The sequence below is a fragment of the Nelumbo lutea genome, chromosome 1, assembly GCF_056320005.1.
Source record: "Nelumbo lutea isolate HS-2025 chromosome 1, American lotus-T2T, whole genome shotgun sequence".
Taxonomy (NCBI): domain Eukaryota; kingdom Viridiplantae; phylum Streptophyta; class Magnoliopsida; order Proteales; family Nelumbonaceae; genus Nelumbo; species Nelumbo lutea.
This window is the reverse complement of record NC_142684.1, coordinates 67,599,998-67,613,396: the sequence shown is the minus strand read 5'-3', so window position 1 is coordinate 67,613,396 and position 13,399 is coordinate 67,599,998. Positions and strand designations below refer to the sequence as shown.

At 36.3% G+C, this 13,399-nt stretch overlaps 1 protein-coding gene and 1 non-coding gene across 3 annotated transcripts; one reads left to right on the top strand and one right to left on the bottom strand.

The window, feature by feature from the left end:
* Positions 1 to 8,095: 8,095 nt before the first annotated feature.
* Positions 8,096 to 8,167, bottom strand: TRNAW-CCA (transfer RNA tryptophan (anticodon CCA)). Its single transcript has one exon. It is a non-coding gene; the product is annotated as a tRNA-Trp (tRNA).
* Positions 8,168 to 9,735: 1,568 nt separating this feature from the next.
* LOC148875066 (heavy metal-associated isoprenylated plant protein 7-like) lies at positions 9,736 to 12,208 on the top strand. Of its 2 annotated transcripts, none has more exons than XM_088964138.1 (5): positions 9,736 to 10,013; positions 10,304 to 10,505; positions 10,651 to 10,850; positions 11,532 to 11,622; positions 11,732 to 12,208. In XM_088964138.1, exons 1-5 carry the CDS (start codon positions 10,005 to 10,007, stop codon positions 12,091 to 12,093), a joined length of 864 nt encoding a protein of 287 aa, XP_088820264.1. In that variant the 5' UTR covers positions 9,736 to 10,004; the 3' UTR covers positions 12,094 to 12,208. The 2 variants fall into 2 exon arrangements, with proteins under 2 accessions (XP_088820264.1, XP_088820263.1); XM_088964137.1 differs by having other exon boundaries at positions 9,810 to 10,013; positions 10,277 to 10,505.
* Positions 12,209 to 13,399: the final 1,191 nt, after the last annotated feature.

Here is a 13,399-nt window from a genome sequence, read left to right as displayed (position 1 = left end):
TCCCCAGGTGCCAAGATGCGCGTGGTGCCAATCCGGCGACTTGCCTGTAGAGGAAGCTCCGCTTCCATCCCGAAGGGACCAACCTCATCCTCCTTAACTTCGGCAGTCACAATATCTCTCAACTCAGTAAACCACCGAGCAACTTGTCGAGCTAGTTGCCGAGCTACCTACCAAACTATCTGTTGAACAACTTGCCAAGCACTGAATGCTAAACACCTTCTCCCAAACAATACAGATGATAGGGCACCTTGCCCCCTATCCCTCCTTTTATAGCCACCATGTGCACAGACCGAGGAGAGATCAACAGTGCAAATGAAGCGCCTCTGACAACGTCTCGGAAGGTCAGTCGACGCGACCAATAGTGCACAACGCGAAGGCTCAAAAACCGAAGCAGCACCCTCGACAGGCAGTGGTTACACCCATTAATTGTGTTGGTTTGATCTACAATACCGGTCCAACCTTCGACACGGAGACCTGCAGAACGAGTCCAACCTTTGACGTAGATCCTCGGCTGGGCTGCACAAAGGTGCAGGCCCAACCGGAATGCTGGGTACCAACCCCAACTGACGCCAAACAAAGTTACAAGGCCGCGTAATAGTCCGATCGAGCATTCCCCCTCCTCGACAGCACCATTAGGGGATTGGTTTGAGAACTGAAATTTCGGTTCCCGTTTAAGTTCTACAGCCGATGATCGGAGGACTTCTCGGCAACGACCGACATGGCACGGACGATACACACGCCCGGAAGTTCCTCAAAGAGGACCTTGTCCCTTGACTTCAGAAATGGGGGAGTGGTGTTGAGGGCATGGCTGAGCTAGCCTAGAGAGGCCCACGACCACCTGTCACAGCTCGGCCATGTCAGCATAGTCTAGCCGAGCCATGTTATTATCGTGGTCCCCCGCCTAGTCCCACCGGCCACGTCAGCTACGCAGATAAGATCGCCTAGCGGATAATGATGGGAAGACAACTCCATCAAGGAGTAGGACTCTACCCCCAATAACCTCGATAGAGAACTCTATCCCGATTATCCTAGAACCCTACTCCAACTAGGATATGGACCCCCTCGGTTATAAAAAGGTACTCCATGCACGAGGTAAGGGACTGAACCTTGGACACAAATACTACTACTTAGCTTGGACCAGCATCCCTATAGTTTGGCCCAACCACTCACTACCTCTTACTGACTTGAACATCGGAATACTTATCTGGGATCACTGCTCGGGCCTCTAACTTCTTTCTTGATCATAGGTCTTGAAGCATGGCATTGTCCTTGTAGCTCGACCCCACCTTGCCAGCAATGACTATTTAATTGCTCTCCTCAGTTCATGCACCACTTCAGATTGACCAGCATCAAATTTAAAACACAAATATAAGAATTGTTACGAAAGGAAAAAAATGTTACAATCTATGCCATTCTCTAGATGGTTCTTAATTTTAATTTATGTTGATTTGTTTTCTTCTTGAAAGGGAAATATTCTTGCTAGTTCAGCTTAGAACTTGGGTAGCTTGATGATAGAGTTAGGAAACTTGGTTGTACTTTTGATTTCACATTGATTTTTATGAAACTTATACTGAAGTTGGTTTAAGAAATGTCATCAAATTTAACTAAATACCAAATATGATATTTAAGCCTTTTAAGTTTCGAAATCCAAAAAATGTTTCAACATTTAATCACTTTGCATAAATATGTAGTGAGAGTGAAATCGAGTGCCGTGTCCAGGAGACTGATTCGGTCATGTTGGGATGCATTTAAAGGTTTCAGAGTTGTCCTAATAAGGTGTAGGGAAATTCTAGTTGTTCTGCATTTATTTAGGTTAACTTCTGATGCAATTGTGTGAATAAATATGGCAGGTTATGCAAATGAATCGGATTGGATTCGAATCGGTATATATTTGAATTTAATTTGATAATATAAATCTTGAATCTGATCCAATCCATATATCTAATCGAATTTCTCAAAGGTCAATTCGAATCCAATCTGATTTAATTTCTTTTAAAATCGAACTAATTATTAAAAGGGAAAAAACACAACGGTATATTTAAAGAAAAACAACAAATACAAGCATTTTTTCAACTTTTTCATCATATATATCATGGTTTTTAAAAACGAACCAGAGACCGAACCGGTCAGGGGTCCGGTTACCAGTTCGAACAGCCTGACCATTTGACCTGAATGGCTAGCCCGTTCTAACAAAAAAATAAACAAATTTAAAAAATTGGAAAACGGTCAAAATCGTTCGAACTGTTAATCGGCTGGTTCAGCAGTTTGCTGACCAAAATTAATGGTTTTGGAGGAAAACAGAACCGGTCAGGTGACCGGTTCCTGGTTTTTTGGTCCGACCGTCCAGACCGGTCTGATTTTGAAAACAGTGAAATGTATACATGTTTTTTTGTAAAAAATAAATAAATAATATAAAAAATTACAAAAATACAATATAAACATATTTATAAATAAACAAATGACTATATATATTGGATGAGATTGGAGGTGATTTGAATTCAAAATGATTTTTAATCGGATGCTAGTATCCGATGCAATCTGATCTGAAAATCCGAATCCAATAAAATAGAACCAGATTCGAATTCAGATCAGATCATCATGATCCGATCCATTTACTCCCCTAACTTTTTTCCTTCCTTCTATAGAAAATCACACATGGTAGGACGGGGGTTAAACAAGGATCCTTAATGATTCACCGAAAGGAATGGCAAAAGAAGAGAAGTAGATTGGCATTCCATTTACATCATGAAATACGTCTGTTCTTTAACAATCTATTTTTCTAAAGCTATACATCCTTGAAGTATATCTATTCTTTACAATTTACAAATCTACTGCATGGTTGGACTGCTAAACATTCTATTAATTAATCTACTGCCCATTTTTATGTTTAAGCTCCCTTCTGCAAATTCCAGAGCATGTTCAATTTAGAAGAAATTTGTTTGGTTTCCATTTAAGGGGGTTACTTGATTCTCATGTATAAAACGAGTTCACATCTTCGCATTCCACAATGCCCCACAGCACATCCTCACTGTCTATTAGAAACATCTCCCGATGATAATATCAGTCTCGATGACGTCATCTAATTTGGACATTGGTTTTACAAGAACGTCGTGTTCCCCATGTTAATGATTAAATTTGTTGTCAATCACTGTTTCATGAGTCATTAACCAAGGTGGTACATGCTGAACTAATTATAAGAATTTAAAAGTAAGCCTTCCTTCTTCCCCCTTTAAAGATTTAACTCCATATTTTCTCTTCTCTCGTCCTTTTTAACAAGTTTAAGATTCCTTTTTGGCCATCAATAAAAAAATCCAAATTCATGTTGTTTCTACAGTCTTTTCTATAAAATTTTCTTCTCAGGTTTTCTCTTGGAAATTTCATTTCAGTTTTTTTTTTTTCACAATTATTTTGCATAGTCATTACATGAATTTAATGGGCTTAGATTTGAACAATAGAGTATTATTTTTTTCACAATTATTTTGCATAGTCATTACATGTTCTGAATTGTCAGTAAAAATCATCTCCTTGGCTTAGAGTTTATTATTCTGATGTTTGATCTGCTGGCATTGTACACAAGAACTCTAGGAAGGAAACTTAGTGATCCCCAGAATTCAATCTTATTTTTTTTAAGCGTTCCCAAGATTTGGCACCTACTTCAAGTCATTATGGGCTTTGTATTTGGGCTTGATAGAAAAGGTTAAGAAAGTTAAACCTGAGCTTTTTACCCAGTTCTCAACAAAATCCACAAACAAAACCCCAATCTGATTTACCTAATCTTGCCTGCCTACATCCTAGTGCCTACCACATTTGGTTATTTGGGTATGGTCCAACTAATCCTGTTTTAGTCCACTGCTCACCAATTAATTGTTTTATTTTCCAAAGTTCTTTTTAAGTTGTAAACTTTTTCTTTAATCTTCCAATACCATACAAAGCCAGGCTGGTCGAACCATGTCCGTAGTGCTAGACCGGACTGGTATGAGTAGGCCAAACTAGTTACCATAATCTAAAGACCAGGGTCCAGGGAGATTGATGCCCACCGGCCACCGCCCTTAACCATATGGTGTCTTGGACTGACTTCCAGAGATATAAATAGCCCCGTCGAATTTAGTTTGAGTACTCGACCATTTAGCGGTCGGTCTACTCCATCAATCCGAATTTATTTCTGATCAGTTTTGTACCAATCCAAATATCTACGGTATAAATACATACAAAATAATATGAAATACAAAGTTCACGTATACATTCATCAATTTGTGTTTGGCCCTTGTTCATAGGGTTGCAATTTGGGTGGGCCTACTTCGAGCCCAATGCATCCTTTTTATATGACTTGGGCTTGGATTGAAGCCTTGATAGTCCAGACCAGACAAAAAGGATATCTATCTATCTATCTATCTATTTTAAAATAAAGTGATCAAGAAATTTTCTCTTTTTTTTTGAATTTTCATTTTTTTATTTCATGTCATTTTTAAACAACCAAATATATTCTCTTAAAATTTCTCCTAAACTACCTCTCCCACTATCCTCCACTTTCTCCAAAATTATCTCTAATTTCTATTTATCTTCTAAATTATCTCTAATTCTTTTTTATCTCCAAAATTATCTCTAATTTACTAGAGAGTTTCTCATAAATTATCTCTAATTCCTATTTATCCTCTCCCATAATTTTTATCTATGTCTATCTAAACAAAGTTTGGATTAAAAAATTTTAGAATTATTTAAATATTCTAACAAAATTATATAATAACTTTAAAATATTTATTAAAAACATAAAAAATAATTTTATATTTTTACAAAGTATATCACGAAATTATGTTCTAAAAATTAAAATTATGTTTTCCCGGATTATCAATTTAATTTTTTTCAAATAGTTAATAATATATAATAGCTTTAAATAAATAAAATTCAAATAACAAAAAAATTAAAATATTTTAAAGATTATTTAAATATATAAATAACTAAACATTTATCATAACTAGATTTTAAATAGTTAAAATAACGAAATTATGTAATAAATTTAAATAATTTCTTCAAAGTAGAAAAATAAATAAAACATAATACTGAAATTAATAATAATTTAATATATTACAAATTTAATAATGAATTTTTGTAATAATAGTATAAATTATGATTTTATGGATAATTAAATTCAATAAATAATTAAATTTTTAAAATTTAAATATTTTACATATTTAAGTATTTAAATAACTAAATGTTTTAAATAAAAAAATATTTCATATAACTAGATTTTAAATAGTTGCAATAAAGAAATTATGTAAAAAAAATTCTAAAAAGTAGAAAAATAATTATAACATAATATTGAAATTAATAATAATTTAATATTTTTACATAATATTGTAAATAATTAATTTCACTTATATCAAGTAATAATTTTAGAAAATAACTTTCAAAAAGTTAATATTTTTTAATAATAATTTTAAACTCTTAATCTGTATTTATTATATAATTATATATACTAAAATTAATATTTACTGTAATTCAATAATTATTTACTTTTTTGTGATAAATGTGTTTTCAATAATTATGTATAAATTTATTTTGTTTTTGTTATTTAACAGAAAACTTTCAATAATTATTGGAGATTAAATTACTATTATTGAATTTTTAAATTTAATTTATTGTATTTATTGTATTTTTGTTTTAAGTTATCGATTAATATTTATTAGAGATTAAACTATATTTGAAATTATACTATTTATTGACTAAGTTAATATATTTTTAGTACTTGTAATTTCTATAATTATTATATTGTTTTATTATCAATATATTTTCAATAATTGTGTGTTTTCGCAATAAATTTTCAATAATTATTGGAGATTAAACTATTGTTATTTATTAGAGATGAGACTACTAATTTAGTTGAAATTATGAGTGTTCATGAGTTATTTATCAGGGATTGAGGTCCCTACCCTGCCCCGACCCTAATTATATATATATTTGATGGAGCGCAATCCGGCCGGTCTTAGCTGTCAATGATTTCGCCTCTGACTGGAGCGACGGGGAGCCTGAAAATGGAGAGGATGAGGGAACTCTAGGGGAACCCGGTGAGATAGCTCCGAAGCTCAAGTTAGTATTCTTTCAAAGGAAAAGTAAAGACCAGATGGTGCAAAGTTCACATACCTTGTTGTTGGGGGTAGGGGGCCTTTTATAACGACTTCGCGCACTCGCTCTGAAGCCCTTGTCAAGTCGGGTATGATTACCCTTGCATCTGTCAGTTCGGGTGTCGTCCCTTCTGCTGGGACAGAACCGTCACTGCCTTTTGTCGGAACCGTCTCTATAACTGGAGATGGCAGTGTCAGGAGGCGGTGGCAAGTGGCTGTTTGGAGGTGCGTCGCCCTTGGGTACGGACTTCCTCAGTGTCAGGCATAGTACGGTTTGTTTGGTTTTGGAGTCCTGAGGGCGATGTGGTGGAGTGGTGAGCGAGGCGAAGTCTTGAGTTTGGAGGTATATCCTGCATTGCTATAGGGCAGGCCAGTTCAACGAGGTTGTTTCAAACTATTACAAGGCAAGCCAGTTCGACGAGGTATGTCCCGAACTGTTACATGCAGGCCAGTTCGGATTACTGTCTGGTTTGGGCGCCGAAGGGTGAGTTCGGGCCCTTAGTAGGGAGTTTGGACCGCTAGTAGGGGAGTTCGGTCAGGCGGTTTCTCCCCTTGGTGCTTGTGCCTTAGGCGTGCTTTTATGCCAAGCTATTGCCTTTGCCACGTGTTACGTAATTGTGAGGTCGGGCCAAATCTTCCTTCATTAATATTAAATGTTATTTATATTAAACAAATGATTATATTATTTATATTATATATATAAACATATTTAAAACATTATTTATAATTTATAATTTTATTTATTTTAAATAAATACTATTATCTGAAAACATTTTGGGGATTCGGGTCCCCATGGGGAACCCATCCCCGTCGGGGATCAGGGATTGGGGTTAATTTTAAAATCGGGGTCAGGGACAGGGAATATGATCATTGCCCTGTTGCCATTTCTACACACCTTATAGTTTTACATATTTACTTAAACCTACCTTATAGTTTTCATTTTACTAAGACGCCCCATATATTTTATAACTTATTTACTTAATCAACCTTTCATTAAGAAGTATTTGGTTTGCCGTTAGGCCAATAGAGTGGTTGCATGTGTCTTATTAAGGGCAAAAAATGTATTTTTGCTTTTATTTTCTTTTGATTAAATTTATTTAAATAAACATTATGATCAACAATGTCATTTTTCAATATCCTCTAATAAAAGATTGATTAAATCTATTACAAAATATAAATGGTGTTTTAGTAAAATACTAACTATAGAATATATTTTAATAAATCTATGAAACTATATAAAAGGTATTTCAGTAAATATATCCTTTTCCTAATATTTAGGTTCGCTTAATAAATCCCATACATGGCACAGTTCCCCGCTACAATAAATCATATTCAAAAGTCCTTTCAAATCCAATCAACGTGCCCAAGCCCAACAAAATAACCCAACTTGCCCTGCCCGAGTTGCATACATCTGTTTGTTCAGCAATTCGCACCTAATTAATTGCACTTGTTACCAGTCGATTTTTTATTTATTTTTTGAAATTCCACTTTAATATTTAAATTATTCAACACTCACGTGGATTTTGGTGAAGGTAAGAAAGGTCAACATTCAACAAGTGGTCAACAACAGTAACACATGATTTTTGGGTTGGCACTTGGCAGGTACCGCTACCCAGAACCCAGAACCCACGACCCAGAACCAATCAGTCAGCCACAGCCCACAGCCAGCCAGCCTAGCTCGAGGACATTTTTGTCATTTTCTAAATGTCATACTCTTCTGTCACTCATTAATGTAACAGCGTACAACCACAAAAGCTGGTCCAAACGACGCCAATTGTGTGCGAGTACAGGCCAGTGGGCCACAGGGTACTTGCCCCCTGCTCCACTTTACGTGCTATTTTTTTTTTTTTTCCCTTATTTCTCTCTCCTTCGATCAGTAATTCGCTATCGCTCCACTCCATCTCTTATCTCTCCCTTTCTCGGACCGTCGGACGATTCACGGCGGCAAAAAATTAACATCCGTGTCAAAGGGGACTTGAACCCGACGTGAATCGAACACGCAACCTTCTGATCTGGAGTCAGACGCGCTACCATTGCGCCACGGATCCACGTTTGAATTCTATTTTATGTCTAATAATTTGACTCTATTGATGATGTGGGCCGCTCTTTTAGAAAAAGCAACCGCATCAAAAGCAGGGAGTTTAATTTTAAGATTTTTTTAATAATTAATAGTGAAGTGGAGACAGACGACGACGAAAAGGAACATTAAAATCAATGTCCGTAGTGTTCAGGGATAAGTCTGAAATTTCAGGGGACCATTCTTACTTTCTGTATCTTTTCGTCGTCTCCTTTTTTTTTATCTTTGCTTTCCCGACTCTCTCTCTCTCCATTATTGAATATTGACATCAAAATCCTGCTCCAAACAAAATCTTATGCCGAAAAAGAAGAAATAGATAGATAGTTTCATATTGTTTCCATCTTCCAGCGTCATCTCCAACCATACAAATACAACCATGAAGAGACTTCTAATCTTCTGCTTTCCTCGTAAAACGTTTCTATTCTTCTTTAAATTCTCATCACAATTTTCACTCTTCACCTATGGAAATGGGAGGAGGAGGACCACCACTCCATTGTTTGAGAATCGAGAAGGAAGAAAGTGGTAGACTACCGACTCTACCTCTTCCCGAGGACTGTTCGATCATCAATAAACGGCTCCCTACTCATATCCTCACTGAGAATTTTGTTGAAAACGACTTCACATTACCCTTAATTACTTTCTTCTTCTTATTAACTACTGAGTAATAACATAAAATGAAGAAGAGCTCACACCCAAATTATCATCACGATCTAAACTTAAGAGAGATGAATAAATTGAAGGAGGGAGATATTACATTATTATTATTACGTATGGTTGCGGTGAAGAAGAATCTGAGGATGAGGAGCGTCGTCAACTTGGTTACGTGAAGACAGAAAATCACGTCATCTTGATCTTGACCATCCACTCTCCACTCCTCTCCTTTCGTTTCGTGCTGCTTTTGATTTCAATTTGATCGGGAGGGGTGGGACTGTGGTGTCCCATGGAAAGAAAATTCGAGACCTCGATGATAATGCTTATCATCACACGTGTCAATCGTTGGATGGCTCTCCTCCAATGGGGTCCCACTCGATTCCCATTTCGTTTCGCCGTCGATATCCTGATAAGTGATAACCTACTTTCTGGCCATGGCCGGCCGTTACATTGATTGGACAATCTGGGTTTTCCCTTCTTTTTATCAAAATTGGAAACGTTAATGTGTTTCTCTAGAATCGGATGGTGGGGGTCCATTCATTTAATCCGATGGCTGAAATCAAATGGTATCGGTGGGTAGATAAAATCCCATCCCCAAGATTCAAAGCTCAAGGGAAGGTATTGAACTGTTGTTTTCACGACAATATATATTATGAATGTAGCATCTCTTCATTCTTCTATAATGTAATACGTGAAAACTTGAATCTCAACCAATCAGAGTCAACACCCTAGCAGTATAAAAAAATATATAAAGCCAAACAGTTGAATTAAGATGCATGATTTTGGTTAATGACTGCTTTGTCCTCTTCGTGAAAAGCCAAACAGTTGTCCACTAGGGCGTGCAAGTCATTCTGAAGTAGTTCAAGGGCATCGTTCTTGGTAAAAGAGGGTTGTATTCAGTTTTAAAGAATACCACTTACCACGTCAGCTTTTTAGAATTTCCACTATAAATTCCACTTGTAATAATGTTCGTGGGGAAGAGAGAAAGAAAGTAGAGACCAGAGAGGGGAGAGCCAGTTGGGAAAGAGGTTCCATTTTTATTCATTCCAAAGTTAACAAGAGATCTTCTGCGTCACTTGTCACTGGTTGTACCAGATAAATAAAATCATCTACTACATCCAATTTTAGCAGAGATCCTTCACACTCCCTTTTCAGTAATGGGCGAAGTAAGTATGCAACATTCTCTCTGGAAATCTTCGTTGGATATATATATACATATAGATATATATATACATATATATATATATATATATATATATATATATATTTGTTTTGCTTTCTACTGTTTAACAATGTTAACACACACAGACCATTATTAACCATCAAGTCATCATCAGTTGGTCATGGGTTTTCTTCTTCCCCTTTGTTACTTTTGAATGTCTTAGAATTGTAGTTCCATGCATAGAATGTAATTAATTATAAAAAAAAGGCTTGTGGGTGTTGGTACTGTGAACAGGAGAAGAAAGAAGAAGAAAAGGAGGAAGAGGAGAAGAAAGAAGAGAAGAAAGAAGAAGAGAAGAAAGAAGAAGAAAAGAAGGAAGAAGAAAAGAAGGAAGAAGAGAAGAAGGAAGAAGAGCCTCAAGAGATTGTCCTCAAGGTTGATATGCATTGCGAGGCCTGTGCCAGGAAAGTGGAAAGAGCCTTGAGAGGATTCCAAGGTCTCTCTCTCTGTCTCTTCTGTATATATATATATATATTTTTTTTCTTTTGTTACAGAATTAATATATTATTCTTTTTGGTTATCACATTTTAATTACATGGTTGGTTTAATTTTGCTGATTGAAATCCATTTATTTTGATTAGGTGTGGAGGATGTGAAGACAGATTGCAAGTCTCATATGGTGGTAGTGAGAGGAAAGACAGCAGACCCGGTAAAGGTGTGCGAGAGAATTCAAAAGAAAAGCGGTAGGAAGGTGGAGATAATTTCACCTTTGCCCAAACCCCCTGAAGAGGAGAAGAAAGAAGAAGGCAGCGATAACAAACCGGAAGAGAAAAAAGATGAGGTAATTAATTAATGTTTATAATCGATTCCGATTTTACTCAAATACTCTGCCACAATGCTTCATCCATCTTATTATTTCCAAACCCATAATCTGACACAAAGGAATTGATAATTGGGGATTACATACATATTGCTTAATAAGAGCTATGACAAATTACGTACTTGCCATGTGGCAAATATTTATGGAGGTGATGATGACAGTCACAGAGGATCACGGACGGACCTTGGGACTAAACCAGAGGAGGCCAGAGTAGCCAGCCCTCGTCATCATCATCAGTCACCACATGACACATGCATGCATGTTCTGGTGAATAATATCAGACCTGTCAGGCTCATAATACGGAACAAAAATGCCTGAGGCGTATTAATTTGCAACTCTTGACTCTCACTCTGAATTTTAAAGCCCACTCAGACGCAAAAACAGAACTCTCTTTCTCCCTGTCTTATTAACCAAATTTTTATTATGATCGATCACACTCAGGACTCACCCCCAAAATCTTGTTTTATCTTCTGGACTTTTGACAAGAAAGCTGGATGATAGGAGAGGATCAGAGGATTGTATCTTGGTTTTTTCTCTATTCTATTGTTTGGGTGTATAAAGAAGAGGTGTGGATGATCTTGCTTAATTTCCCTGCTGGACTCTGCCATTAATTTGTCTTTTGAAATCCATTTTCTGCTGCAGCCTCCTCCTGTAATCGCAGTCACATTGAAAGTACGGATGCACTGCGAAGCCTGTGCTCAAGTCTTGCAGAAGCGTATTAGGAAGATCCAAGGTATATAGTCAGGCTCAGGACCACACCACCCACGTCCACGTATATCTTTTTAATTAGTGATTATTATTATTATTAACTACTGATTAATCATCATATGTATAATACGTAGGGGTGGAGTCTGTAACAACAGATCTATCAAATGATCAAGTAATAGTAAAAGGAGTAGTTGACCCAGCGAATCTGGTGGAGAAGGTGTACAAGAGAACGAGGAAGCAAGCGTCCATAGTGCCGGAGGAACCCAAGAAAGAAGAAGAGGAAAAGAAAGAGGAGGAGAAAAAGGAAGAGAAAGAGGAGGGAAAGAAAGAAGGCGGAGGTGAGGAAGGAAAAGGAGAGGAGCAGAAAAGCGATGCCAAGAAAAGTGAGTATTGGCCTCCCAAGTACTACCATCACTACTACTACACCTACCTGGAAAATGCTTACACCCCTCAAATTTTCAGCGATGAGAACCCAAATGCATGCTCTGTCATGTAATATCTAATAATATAATTAATGTAGAATCCAACCACCACCCAATACAATAGTATATATATACACTTTGTACTGGGGTTTTGTAATGTACCAGTAATTTAAGTGTTCTGCTTAATTAGCTCCCTTGGTGCAATTTTCTACATGCATTAAATATGTATCGTGCCAATAAGACTTAACTAAGAACCTGTCTTATTTTTAGGTTTGTGTACCCAATCTGTACACAGCCCATGTGGTGTGGTGTCCTTGCTTTGTGATTTACGAAGATTGAAACCTACCCTGTAGTCTCTCTACTCATTACTCTCTGCTCGGGCGTAGACCATGTACCCTTGGGCCGGGCAAGGGGCCATAATTTCACCTAGACCTATTTATGATGCAACCCACTAAGTTACTTATTATACTTCAACTATACAAAGGATGGTCCTAGTTATCCAATTTTTCTCATCTCTAAATTCATAAACTCATCCCACTACATTATTGTCCTTAATTATCATCTGACCAATCGACTCTATGGGAGATAATGTGAACAAGCACAAGCACGGCCCATTATTCTTCATTATACATCAACCTATATGGCGTACAATGCAAGCGTTTGCATAACGATGTTTGGCTCTCTACATTCATAAGGGGTGAACAAATGGGTAGCTTCTACCCAAAATTGAATGGAACCAATTTTGAATGGGTCTTGAACTAATCTTATCTAATCCATTATAGGGTAGAATCTGATTCCAAATTCTTGGAATCAGTTTTTATCATGGCGGGTTCCAGGGTCTAGAGGTTTATCCTAACTGAATCAATCTTGGTGGAATCTATCTTAGAACCAAACTTATCTTGTTCTAAAATATTTTTGGGAATGTGAAAATTTGAACCCAAGCACTCGTGGTTACAAAGGCGATGGTTTTATTTGACCATTGAGTTACTTAAATTATTTGATCATTTGTTTTCATTTTAATATTTAAATGATATAAAAAGATAATATTTATAAAATTTAAATTTAAATTATAAGTTTTGAACCATATAATGATAATTTACATATTAAGTTACTTAATTTAATTAATAAAGATAATATAAGTTTTAAATTATATATTATCTTTATTGAAAATCACATTTTTAAAGAAAATATATTTCTTTCTTTCTTTCTTTTTTTTATGAAGGAAGAGTGAAGAAAGAACAGGTTCCACGAGATAGACCCAGAATGTAGGTAGGTTCTAGATTCTACCGTAATACTGAACCAAACCAATCCATGCTCACCTAACATTCACATCTTGATCCTAATGACGTTAAATATCCTTCCCTATTTAAAATATAGAAA

Coding starts and splice junctions, on each gene's coding strand:
- LOC148875066 (XM_088964137.1), top strand. Junction 10,506..10,650: donor AGCCTTGAGAGGATTCCAAG/GTCTCTCTCTCT, acceptor TATTTTGATTAG/GTGTGGAGGATGTGAAGACA. Junction 11,623..11,731: donor GCGTATTAGGAAGATCCAAG/GTATATAGTCAG, acceptor TATAATACGTAG/GGGTGGAGTCTGTAACAACA.